This window comes from Pieris napi, chromosome 9 (assembly GCF_905475465.1).
Source record: "Pieris napi chromosome 9, ilPieNapi1.2, whole genome shotgun sequence".
Classification (NCBI taxonomy): Eukaryota; Metazoa; Arthropoda; class Insecta; order Lepidoptera; family Pieridae; genus Pieris; species Pieris napi.
The window spans coordinates 8613454-8626192 of record NC_062242.1 but is presented as its reverse complement, the minus strand read 5'-3'; the positions used below and the strand labels follow the sequence as shown (position 1 = coordinate 8626192).

Sequence of the window (12739 nt, the reverse complement as noted above, 5' to 3'; positions counted from 1 at the left end):
CCCGACGATCCTCGTCTCCACCACACCAACGGCTATACGCCCGCCCCAGTGCCGTCCTGCATCAGCAGGTCGCAAACAATCACACCGCCAGCGGGAGCTCTGCCCGAACTGGCCGATGGGCGCTCCAGAAGCGTATAAACACGAGCAAAGACGCGTCGCGACGTAAGATAATTTGGAACACAAAACCTAACGAGAAAGGTTGTCGGCAAACGGTCCAATGAATTATTCATCACTTATATCATCAGCGTTATTACGCATTGAAATAATTAGCGTTTAGTTTTTCAGATCGGTACAAAATCAATGTGATTTGTAAGTAATAACATAATGGTTAAATTGGACAAATAGTTGATTACGGCTGCATTGCATGCCCTAATTATGGAGCATTAAATGAGGGTAGGAAATTGCTTAACAAACACTTTGCATTTCATTATTAAATATCTACAAAAAGTATAATAAAGTTTTATTTAGTTGCGCTCTTACAGTTAACGCAACTGTTCATTTAATTACCGGTTGAAGAATGGATCTCTCTTCGTTTATATTAGCATATTTTTCGTCCAAAAATCTGTCTTTAATTACCGCGTTCTTGTGTTGGAGCCCAGGTTATACACTATGACTATGTGTAATAAATGAAATGCCGAAACACTAAACGTAGTAAAAATACCCGTCATCGTGGTTTAAAAAAAAAAGGTTGCGTGTACTTATGTACGCGCGGAGGAAGTTATACTTCTTTGGCTTTCTTTATTTTTTTAAATATAATTAATTAATAATTAATATTTAACGTAAACAATTTGATAATATTTAGTATATTATTCAATTATTAATTAATATTAATAACAATTATTATTATTATTTAGTATATTATTCAATTATTAATTAATATTAATAACAATTATTATTATTATTTATTATTTTATTATATTATTAATTCAATTTAATAACTTGGTATGTTTCATAACCTTTTAACTAAGTAACAATAGGTCTTTGTGAAAAAACATTGCTAAATTTCTTTGAAAAAATAATTAAAACTCCTTTATTTGTTTAAAAGGTAAATGACAAATGTCATTAATCATTATGGTCATTCAAAATTTGCGATCTTCTAACTTCACGCATATTCTATTTCTTTTTACTTGTAGATTGTCTTATTCCCATCTCGCTCGCGCGCGCTATAATCACACTGACAACTTTGTGTCACGGTGCGCGCGCAATCGTAAAATTTCACTCTCTTAAATTTTTATAACGCGCCTAAAGAAGTATAACTTTAAAAAAGATTAATTTATGAATTTAAATATCTTTTAGTTGACATATTAAATCTACAATTTCGCACGAGGTCTACGGGACTTCGCCTAAGGGTATACGTTAGCGAATTTTCTGTGCTACCCGATATGCCGGCTTACCGCATCTTCCGCGAGGGCATCGTTCTTGACATGAGCTGCCCTCATGCTCATCTGATTCTTAACAAGGTCTATAGCCATATGTCTCTTTATATTCATAAGTAGTGTAACTAGAAGATATTTAAAGGAGTGCATGCCTATAGTAGAAACAGAGTTTTTAAACTGTGATGGATATTTTTGACTTTTAAGAAATACTATTATAGTTATTCATTATTTTCATGACATGTGTATTCAATAACTAAATATTTCATAATCTGTTACAGTAATTGATAATTGTTTGTAGTGTGTATGTTTGTATAATTTATTTAAATCTACAGAAATTGGTAATTTGTTGTACTGCGCCGCAAATTGAAATCTTAATATATTATACCGAACCGATATCAATCAACCAATTTGCACACTGTGTGTAGTTTGATTCAACTTAAAATATAGCTTACATCTCAATTTATACCCGCAATATTATTTTATTGCAAAATATTTGTTTATTATTTGATAGTCATAATTATTAAATAATTCTAACAGATGGCGCTGTGTTGAAAGTACCAACGTTTCACATAAGCATAAGCACATACCAAAAAAGCATGGTAGTCCCCATGACTGGTGTTCTCCTACCGTTTCCCTTGAATACTTTGCTTAATATAACAAAAACCTTAGCCACAGCAACGCTTCGCCGGTCTGCTAGTAAATTATAGTTTCTTATTAACCCGATGATTAAATAAATGTTTTGTGATCGCTATTTAATGGCTGTACCTCGTACAATGCTGTGAAATGAATATGAATGAATAAATTAATACATTTAAATTCTACAAAATAAGTGTTACATTGAAATGTATTTATTATTTAATCTTGACATACAGCTAAAGTAAAGTTGTTTGATAGATATAAATCTAGATTCTAGACTGAGAACAAATAAATTGAATTGTTAGTAAAATGCCTTGGCTTATAAATAAATGCTGATTGATTATTTCAGGCGTCGGTTAATCGCGCTTTTAATCATCGGCATTCATGGCTCTTATTGCCCGACATTCTCTCCAACGATACTGACTTAGGTGATATCCTCCAAGACACGGTCATTCTGCCAGATGCAGATGTCGTGGTAGCTTTTCCAGAGAAAATGTTAGATGTGTATCGGGTAGCGATTGAACAACCTTTCACCGTGTTGGATATCGGTGGTGGTTATACCAATTCGGAGAACTTGAATAGGTTATGGGCCACAATCCCCACAGCCGTAACAAGGAGAAAGAATTTAGGCCGCATCTATCTAAAATCAGCTACTATTGTAAGTGTAATTCTTTATAACTATTCAATTAAGGCTCTATCTAATCTAAGGATTTTATAAGTTAGATACACGGTTACAAAAACGATATTTAGATATGTAGCTTCAGCCTTGCGATTCTGTAACTCACTTTTCGAACTCACACAGCGGTTTTCGCATCGGCGGTCGCTCTCAAATCAGTTGTGAAGCAGTCATTTTATGATTTGAAAACCGCTGTGTGAGTTCAAAAAGTGAGTTACAGAATCGCAGGGCAGGTATGAATCACACACCCTACAGGTTCCAATGTTAATTAATTTTATTTCCTTCAGATAAGTCAGCCGCAATATTTCAAAGGTTGGTCGGATCTCAATGATCGCCAAATTGATACGTTTCCAAAACTTACATATCCTCTAATGATGCTGTTAGCTGAAGATCTCAATTTCAGGTACCTATTTAATTGATTTTATTCCCACTACTGAGTGCTTTCAAATAAGTTTTTTACCGCGAGTTATATTTGTGACCAAGCAGGAGGTTTTTCAAAAGATGTATGTTTACAAATACAAGTTTCTCATTAGGCTGATGTGATAGGATTGTTTTCTCTTCGGGAGTTGACGTCTCGTTAGTGATCCCACGGTATTATCAAATACAACACGATTATCAGTGGCGCTACAACCTCTTTAGGTCTTGGCCTCAGATTTCTGAATCTGTTTCATGATCATTTTTTTAATCTAATAGGTAAATAGGTGATCAGCCTCCAGTGCCTGACACACGCCGTCGACTTTTTATGTCTTAGACATGTTGGTTTCCTCACGATGTGTTCCTTCACTGCAAATGTTAAATGGGCACATAGAAAGAAAGTGCATTGGTGCACAGCCGGGGACCGAACCTACGACCTCAGGTATGAGGCCGTCGCACGCTGAGGCCAACACTGCTCTATACAACAAGATTAGCGTAGTATTTATTACTTCCGTATTCTTCAGTAATGGTCACTCGCTTATTTTTTATACTCTTTGAAGAAAAGAGCGTACCAATTCCTTAAAACGCCCTCTGGTATTGTTTCCATCTGTCATCGACGGATAATTTGACCTGAATTGATGTTGAAAATGTACCTATCGTGTACAGATACAATATGAAACAAATCGAGTTGTACGGCGAACAGCAGAACGGCTCGTTCACTGGTCTGGCTGGACTATTGCAGAGAGAGGAGGTGGAGGTGGGTGTAGCTTCCATGTTTCTGCGGCGCGACCGATGGAACGTGCTGCACTATTGTTCTGAGACGGTGGAACTAGTGTAAGTTAATTTATTCATGACTGGAGTTGGTTTGTCTTTATGAAAGAACTGTGATATTTTTGACCTTGCATTTAATTGAATGAAATGAATGACTGAATGAATGTGAAATGAATAGTACCTACTAATAGCTCCGACATTTCTACCATTGAACTATGTTGAATTAGCTCTAAAAACACGATATAAACTTCTATACTCAATTCTTTTAAATCCCAAAACTCCCTGTTATCTTAAAAATCATTTCAAGTTCTCTTATAACTTTACGTATATGTTACGCTCCTCCAATAGATGCTTATTGGAAATTCCATCTCACAGCTCATCTTTCTTAGGCAATTTATTTAGGAACTCCGCCATTAAGTTGTGGAATAGGCTGCCCGACTCCATACGATTGGCTACCTTCCTAACATCTTTTAAAACTCTTCTGCATGAGCATTTCTTAACCATAGCCTATCCTGATCAATTATTGTGACTTTTGTAATTCTACTATTTCCTTTTCTTTTGTATTGCATCGCCATTCATGAATCCGTCAGATTAGTTTTAGTTTTTTTATAGATTACTAGCTGATCCGGCAAACGTCGTTTTGCCATGTATATCATTTATAATAAAAAATATGGGTTCATCGTAGAGGGGTGAAAATTAGGGGTTGTATGTATTTTTTGATGTTGTATCATAAAAAAAAAGGTTAAAAACCCTTAACATTTAGGGAGATGAAAAATAGATGTTGTCCGATTTTCAGACATACCCAATATGCACACAAAATTTCATGAGAATCGGTCAAGCCGTTTCGGAGGAGTTTAACTACAATCACCGCGTCACGAGAATTTTATATATTAGAGTTTAGATGAAGGCTCTATAATTTTTTTTTTAAATTTGTAATACACTTTTTTTTAGATTCTTTCCCTTACCAGGGTGGAAGAGACCGCTTATTAGCGATAAGGCCGCCCGTTGCATTTGCATCCCTTATTATATTTATGTATAGTTTTCTTTTTTAATATATACGAGTTAACGACGTGTGAATAAATAAACAAAGGCGTGCATTTCATTTGCTTATTTGTATTTGGATATCCCATCGTAAACATTACTTAGTTACGAACTGCATACACACTGCATCCAGAAATTTTTTCGAAGATTTGTCGTCACTACTGTTTTTTTTTTTTTTTTTTTTTTTTTTAAAACAGGGGGCAAACGGGCAGGAGGCTCACCTGATGTTAAGTGATACCGCCGCCCATGGACACTCTCAATGCCAGAGGGCTCGCGAGTGCGTTGCCGGCCTTTCAGGAATCGGTACGCTCTTTTCTTGAAGGACCCTAAGTCGAATTGGATACTATCAATTAAAATTTATTTTGTATACTATTATAAAATTGTCACAACGAATAACCCGCCATGGCTTATCTAACTGAGCTAATTAAAATTGACTCAAAAAGTCGGCGCCTGAATTTTTATTGTAATTACTTTTAGCCAGGCGCAAAAGTTTATTATATCTTATATGTTTTTCAGCGGTGCCTTCATATTCCGTCAACCTTCGCAGTCGGCCGTGTCCAACGTGTTCCTGCTTCCATTTAGCGGCGGCGTGTGGGCAGCCGTAGGCGCTGCTTTCGCCGGTGGTGGTGTACTTTTAGCGGTATTGGGATACGTAGCACGGCGTCGTCAGCTTCCTGATGATACTGCAGAACGGCTTACTCTATCAGAAACCTTCACTTTCGCCATTGGAGCTGCTTGTCAACAGGGTACAATAAACTGTGGTAGCTGCTGTTGTCATGTTTCGAAATATTAGGAACATGTCGAAAGCTATGTATTTTTTTTAAATAAAAGTTAGTTTTAAAATACATATACTTGTTTAATGTGTCATTAGATTACGTATGGTATATTTGTAAAAAATGTATAAAAGTTCTTCAGCGATTTCAGTTCCAGTATTTTGAACTCGTAAAATCATGGCAATCATCAATCATCATATGATATATTTAGCAATCTGAAATTTGAACTTCTAATATAAATGTTATATACTATATTTAATTTTGTTTGTACTAATTAAACATATGAGCCGTTAATTGCTAATATGCTTGTACCTCCAGGTTCAGACATCTCTCCAGAGATAATATCAGCACGCATCCTTATGCTCTTCATGCTGTTATCTTCTGTGTTCGCGTTTACATCATACTCGGCCAAGATCGTGTCAATCCTACAGGCGCCCAGCGATGCAATTCAGACCATTGATGATCTCACACACTCACCAATGATTCTAGGGGTTCAAGACACAACATATAAGGAGATCTACTTCGCGGTATGTTATTTATTTATCGTAAAAAATTATAATAAAATACTGGTAAATGTTGTCTTTTATTAACATAACTTTTACACATTTAAAGAAAACGCTTTTTTATCGGATTGAAGTTATGTATTATTATAAACTTATAATTATTTTACAGCCAGCCAGGAGCCAATTAAAGGAGGCCTATAATTGGCTAATAAATACTCTAAGAGGTCGTGCGAGATCGTGTGTGGTGACCTCTTAGAAAGAGGTCACCGTGACCACGCACGCAGTAAAGCACGCGAAACGTCGGAAAGATTTTTAATTATGTACATACATTATAATTATTTCATAACTTCAATCCGGTAAAAAAGCGTTTTTTTTTTATTTTTACTGGTAAATGCCTAAAATCAAATTTGCTATGAAATTAGTTCAGGCTTTAAGAAATGTTATTAGACATACAACATTTTTTGTATTTGACATTTCCTTCCATTAATTAATGAATGTGTATGTGTGATTGGGTATATATCGATGATGTTAAGTTTCCAGTTCTTTGATGAATCGAAAATATTCCAGGAGAGTACGGACCCAGCTACCCAGCGGCTTTACAAACGCAAATTGCAGCCGCAAGGCGAACTTGCCTATCTCAGTGTGTGGGATGGTATCGCACGTGTACGCACTGGCTTATTCGCCTTCCAGGTACACACTACATAAGCTTAGGCTACTATGATGTAAGCGGATCTGTAGATCAGTAAGGTTGACATAAAAAGTAGTCATAGAGTTTGATGTACCCACAGTATTTTGCAAAACATTTATATTTATGTTTAATAAGGTAAATGTTAATATATACTAATATTATAAAGTGAAAAGATTTGTATGTAAATATGTATGTAACGAAATGGCTCAAAAAGTACTGGACCGATTTTAAAAATTCTTTCACAATTTGAATGCTACATTATCACTGATTAATATAGGCCAAACGTAATATATTTTAATTATAAGAAAAAATAAGGAACCCTACTAAAACTACAATAATAGTAGCCCAACGTAAAAAAAAAAGCAAAAAACTATTGATTATTGAACAAAAAAATGTTCCACAATATTAAAGAACATATCTACAAAAAATCTTAAAAAAAATTAATGTCCAATGTGTAATTATATACTTATTGTTTGGGTTTAATGGCAGTACCTTACTAAGTTATAATAACTAAGTATTAATAAACAGATGTTAATCCCAAAAAAAACTTAGTAAAGAGTCGTACCTAAGAGCTGAAATTGTATTCTAAGGTTGAGCTGAATTCTGGTTACGGCGTCATCAGCAGCACATATACGGAGCGCGAAAAATGTGGCCTAAAGGAGATTCAGGCCTTCAAGCTGCCCATGGTTTCCGTGCCGATTCGTAAACACTCAGGCTATAGAGACCTCTTTGCTGTGAGGTAATTTTTTATATATACTGGCTGGTAACAAAAAATACTTATGCTTAAAATGAAAATCTCGTAAATGCACTAATGGTGCAGGAGGCAACTGTAGGTACAATAATTTATAGAGAGAAACCCGTTTTTTCGTCGATTTGTTCGTGTCAATGAGGTGACCACTGATCAGCCTAAATACGTTCTACCAAAGGTCTTTAGAATCATTGTTTGTATTAATTGACGCCACGAAGACGCTAAATTGTATACAAATGTTTGTCTAATATTTATTTAATTTAATTCAGTACCGCACACAAAACACATCGATATATGAAAAGTTTCTGTTCACTTTATATATTTACAATTGATCTCCTTATAATCCCTATTAACTTAAAAGTATGACACTCCACGTCAATAAGTCCTAAATACAATTTTTGCGTATTAAAGACTCCTGACAACATCTCTCCCGGAAACAACACTCAACTGCAAGGCGAAAGAATTTACCGTTTATGAAAGAGGAAACAATGAAATTAAAATATTAATGTAGTATAAAAATATATCAGACTGCGGTGGCAACGTGAGGCGGGCCTAACAGAACGAGCGCGGCGTATGTGGATGGTCCGACGCGTACGTTGCGAAGCGGGTGGAGGCGGGTTCGTTAGCGTCGGCCTCGGTGACGTGTTGCCCGCGCTTCACGCACTACTAGCTGGCGCTGGTGCTGCCCTATTATTGCTGCTCGCTGAAATACTTACGCGCTTTGTCCAACGGCGACACCACTTTTAGCTCCACACGTAGGTCCTTACTTAAAACGTACTTAAAATCAATCCAATGCCGCTTAAATCGTACAACTCTATGGAGTAAGCCCTAAGGATGAGTCCTTTACATTTCTGCTTGTGTTTTTTATTTACAATTTTGTTCAATTAGCAAGTCAACAACAACGACAACTTAAGCAAAGTCTTAATTGCGATAAGAAAGACAATTTTATTGGCGAAGAGCATGAGTTCAGAACGATTAAAAAACTCTTGAAGTCTTGAGAATTTTTAATCAATAAAGAAAACCAGTTGTGTTTTGGTCGTGACAAAAAATCTTATGTTTCGTTCTTTTATATCTTATATTTCGCTTATGCAAATTTAATCATTAAAATTAGTTTCACTAGAAAGAATAAACATAACTGTTTATATTTACAATACATGTTAACAATATTGTTCCCAAAAACATCTATACAGATAAAAGCAGCATTAGATATAGACACATAGCAGCACGAAGAGAGTGAAGATCAGCAAAGCCTGTATCAACAGGTCCAAGAGCCGCGCGGCCGCCGCCCATGCGCTGCATTCCGCCACTCCCCCCTGCATAACATATTTACTTTATATTTAAACAAGAATTTGCTTATAATTTTATCTTAAGCACAAATGCAATTCTTACCTAGCTCTTTGTAAAAATAGGATTTTCAATAAAAGTTTATACCGCATGTCGATGTTAACGTAAAATTGTAAACACCGTTAGATTGTAATCTATCTCGCGAGATTATAAACTGGCGAAAGATTGTGAACCTCAGCGTACTGCTTACAATTTAACGTATTATTATTCGGTAGATTGTACTACACTAACTTAGTTATCATTCAAACTTCTTTGGTCAATTACAGATTAATTTTACTTCCCAACAATTTCATATAACTACCGAATAATAATACCTTAAATTGTAAGCAGTTCGTTGAGGTTCACAATCTTTCGACAGTTTACAATCTCGCGAGATATATTACAATCTAACGGTGTTAACAATTTTACGGTGACATCAATATATCTTGCCTCCTTTAGTGAAACAGTGTGAACCACAGTCAAACCTGTGGTATCACAGTCTCTTATAGAATTGGTCACGTCATAAAATGTTTGGCTACATATATCTTACCTCTGAACCTCAGCAAGAACCTTGTAATAGAAATAGTTAATTAAAACTTTCCATAAAATATAGAAGCAGTAAACAGCCACTACTTACGACCGCGCATACCTCAGGTGGTGTGAGTGTGATGAAAGTAGAGGCAGTCGTGACAAGGGTCCTTAGAATGTTTGGGGGTGGTGTGACGCAACGCGAAACACGTAAAACAACAGCCGCGCTAGCAGCCGCTATTGCGCCGCAGATGCATGTAGCACTCAAAAGAGACATGGCGCGAGGGGTCGACGCCCCCGCTGGTATTCGCACTAGCGCAGATATCAACCTGCAATATTTTCATAGAACAGAAAGAATCTTAGTCATTCTTACGTAACATAATTGCAAGTTTTAATACACATCAAAGACATTGAATATAACGGCTAGAAAAAGGTTTAATTTTATCTGATAAACTTAAAAATATAAGATTGGTTTACATTATATTTGATTGATTTTACTAAGATAATAAATTAAATCTATAGGTATGTATATTTAAATGACAATATTTTTCCATGTGAACAATTTTGTCCCATCTCTGTGAAATCAACGTAATTAATAAATTGATTTCACTTCTCTGACTTATCGCTTTTTATCGTAGCTTTAACAAAATTCTACTGGTGACGAATTAGTTATATAAAATAAACTGATTTCTTTTGATTAATAGGATAGTCTTGTTAAATATGATTTTACCAAAGTGAAGCTATTGCCGCTGAAGCAGCACATAATGGTGGTCGCGTGTTAGGGGGCAGCATCGTGGCCGCAACTAATAACAAGACCGAGCCGGCGAAAACTGCGCCCACTGCAAGCGTGTGTGCTGCTGCTCTTCGACGTAACACTAACATCCACTTGACAACGCGGCGTTGGAAGTCTCCATTGTTCAATTCCATTTCCGCTCCCCTGACACGTATCAACTCCCATGTGCCAGACTCAAAAACAGTCGCGTGCTGAAAACCGTGGAATTTATGACTTTTAATACATTCTTTCCACTCTTGTCACAGCGTTTCCGCACTTGTGCTGTAGTAAAAAGTGCGTTACAAGAAAAGTAGGCAGAGACACACTGTAGAAACAGCCCTGCGATTCTGTAACTCACTTTTCGAACTCACACAGAAAAGGTGGGAGCTTGTAGTTTATTGTTTATCAGAATGCCAAATCATAAAATGAGTGCTTCACGACTGATTTGAGAGCGACCGCCGATGCGAAAACCGCTGTGTGAGTTCGAAAAGTGAGTTACAGAATCGCATGGCTGTTTGCGCGAATGCCAACGTGTGATCCTTACTCACTTCCCTTTGAGTAAGGGTGTGAACATATTATGCAATTTTAAAGGTTTTTTTAAATATACCTATGAATCCTTCATCAATGCCGTTCATGGTTCCAGCTTATATAACGCATAATGTGTTTACGCGGACTCCTAGGACCGATTCCCAGCGAAATAACATTACAGATAGCAAGAGCAAGTGATCGCAAAACATATATCGGTCAACGGAACAAACGCTGAAATGTCACAGCTCTATAGATTATCAATTAGCTTCAATATTAACTGACCTGTAGGTCACTTAAAGTAAGCAGCATCTCATCTGAAGAGTGCGATCTGGAGCCGAATTTGAAGGCAACTTCTTGCTGGTCCTGGGGCCAGTCCGTGAGTTGCAGAGTGAGTGGGGCAATAATGTCAAGGCGTAGAATCCAATAGATATGACCGTCGCTGGAAAGACGAGCACGCAGGCTGGTGTCACCTTCAGTACCTAGTGTGGCTACGCTTAATACTCCCACATCCGGGACCCACAATCGACTAGCGTCAACCAGTGCGCTGTCACATCCCCAATCCGTAGCGTTCCAAATTATACGCTTGTCATTCCAATTCTACAATACGTACGAATATTAATGACTTCAAACAAACATTTATGTTTTTCTTTATTTCGAGCATGGCTCTCTGATCAAAGATTCACTTAACATGATGTCAAAGGAAGGTTGGTATAGATTTTTCTTGTACATATATGGCTATAAAATAATAGAGACACAGGAAAATGGAAGATATAATGAATTAATCTTCTTAATAATGGTTATGGTATACACTGACACTGATATAATACATATATATATATATATATATTTGGAAGTCAAAACTCTAAAGGATAATTCAAATTAGGTATATAACTAAGACACAATGTTTACAATTAATTTAAAAACCAGCAAAAAAAGGCCAATATAGCAGTGTTAGGCGTATTATATTAATAAGAATAATATCGTATTGTTGTATATTTTGGTATAATTAACGATTTCTGTTAGGTCTGAGGGTGAGATCTATAGTGCGCACTTGGACTTTGCTCAGACTTTACTTACGAAAAACACTAAGGTTAAACTATGATTTAGTATATTTATAGACATTTTAACGGTGAGATTAAGCTAAGCTCAAGCTAAGACAGAAATTGATGTTTCATTTCATGCAATACCTTCTTTATTATCCTTTAAAAAAGTAAAGAATGGTTGTAGTTAAGTCTGAGCAAAGTCTAAGTGCGCACTATAGATCTCACCCTGATAGCTTACCAAATGTAAGTCCGCTAGCAACCGCACGGTGGCGCTACGCTCGTAGACTGCCGCGTGGCGCAAGTCTAACGCTGTCTCAACTAGCACCTGCCCCTCTGGTGCTACTTCCCGATCATATTCAGCAAGTAGTATGTCCAACTGGGAGGAAAAGGATGTCATATTGGTACATCCACACCAACCCCTCTTGCTTCCTAGAAACACTCATTTCAATTTAACTGAGATCACCTCAAAAGTCAAAGGCTTGCGTCTTTTAAAAATAGACTTAAGTATATTGAATTAACAAGAAATATACTTAGGTATCTAAGGGCATGCACGTTTTAAACTTGCGTAGGTTAGAAATGGAATTAAACTTCCATAAGAATGGAATTAAATTTCCATAAGAATGGAAGTAATATTCCATTAGTTTCAGTTAAATGAAAATGGAGTTATAATTACCAAAGAGCAGAAGGGTTGCAACTAGTAACGCAACTTGTGCGGCGGACATTTTGTTTCAACTGAGGTCTCTAGTGTTCGCGCTTACCATAAGCTCTCAACATGTCCAGCGTATCCATATTATCTTGTTTAATAATAATTACATAACCTGTGGTCACGTCTTGGATACACTTTAAAAAAACAGTAATTAATGTAACAATTTAAACAACCTACGTAGAAGTACTTCACGTCCCGTTTATTTTAATAAAG

General features: G+C 36.4%; 2 protein-coding genes across 2 annotated transcripts; one reads left to right on the top strand and one right to left on the bottom strand.

Annotated features, from left to right (window-relative positions):
- On the top strand, positions 1-8622 carry LOC125052344 (ionotropic receptor 75a-like). The gene is made up of 10 exons (XM_047653131.1): positions 1-599; positions 1297-1460; positions 2362-2670; positions 2976-3091; positions 3769-3936; positions 5431-5660; positions 6006-6214; positions 6758-6880; positions 7469-7617; positions 8154-8622. Exons 1-10 carry the CDS (start codon positions 518-520, stop codon positions 8371-8373), a joined length of 1770 nt encoding a protein of 589 aa, XP_047509087.1. The 5' UTR covers positions 1-517; the 3' UTR covers positions 8374-8622.
- LOC125052343 (neuronal acetylcholine receptor subunit beta-3-like) lies at positions 8616-12629 on the bottom strand. The gene is made up of 6 exons (XM_047653130.1): positions 12494-12629; positions 12059-12249; positions 11060-11374; positions 10208-10461; positions 9599-9806; positions 8616-8939 (listed from the first exon to the last, which is right to left on the bottom strand). Exons 1-6 carry the CDS (start codon positions 12540-12542, stop codon positions 8829-8831), a joined length of 1128 nt encoding a protein of 375 aa, XP_047509086.1. The 5' UTR covers positions 12543-12629; the 3' UTR covers positions 8616-8828.
- Between the last annotated feature and the right edge of the window lie 110 nt (positions 12630-12739).

Excerpts from the sequence above, each read along its gene's own strand:
- LOC125052343 (XM_047653130.1), bottom strand. The coding sequence starts at position 12,542 with ATGTCCGCCGCACAAGTTGCGTTACTAGTTGCAACCCTTCTGCTCTTT. Across the intron at positions 11,375-12,058 it reads TGCTAGCGGACTTACATTTG|AATTGGAATGACAAGCGTAT; the intron begins GTAAGCTATCAG and ends TACGTATTGTAG. Across the intron at positions 9,807-10,207 it reads GCGGCAATAGCTTCACTTTG|GTTGATATCTGCGCTAGTGC; the intron begins GTAAAATCATAT and ends AAAATATTGCAG.
- LOC125052344 (XM_047653131.1), top strand. The coding sequence starts at position 518 with ATGGATCTCTCTTCGTTTATATTAGCATATTTTTCGTCCAAAAATCTG. Across the intron at positions 3,092-3,768 it reads GCTGAAGATCTCAATTTCAG|ATACAATATGAAACAAATCG; the intron begins GTACCTATTTAA and ends TATCGTGTACAG. Across the intron at positions 7,618-8,153 it reads AGAGACCTCTTTGCTGTGAG|ACTGCGGTGGCAACGTGAGG; the intron begins GTAATTTTTTAT and ends AAAATATATCAG.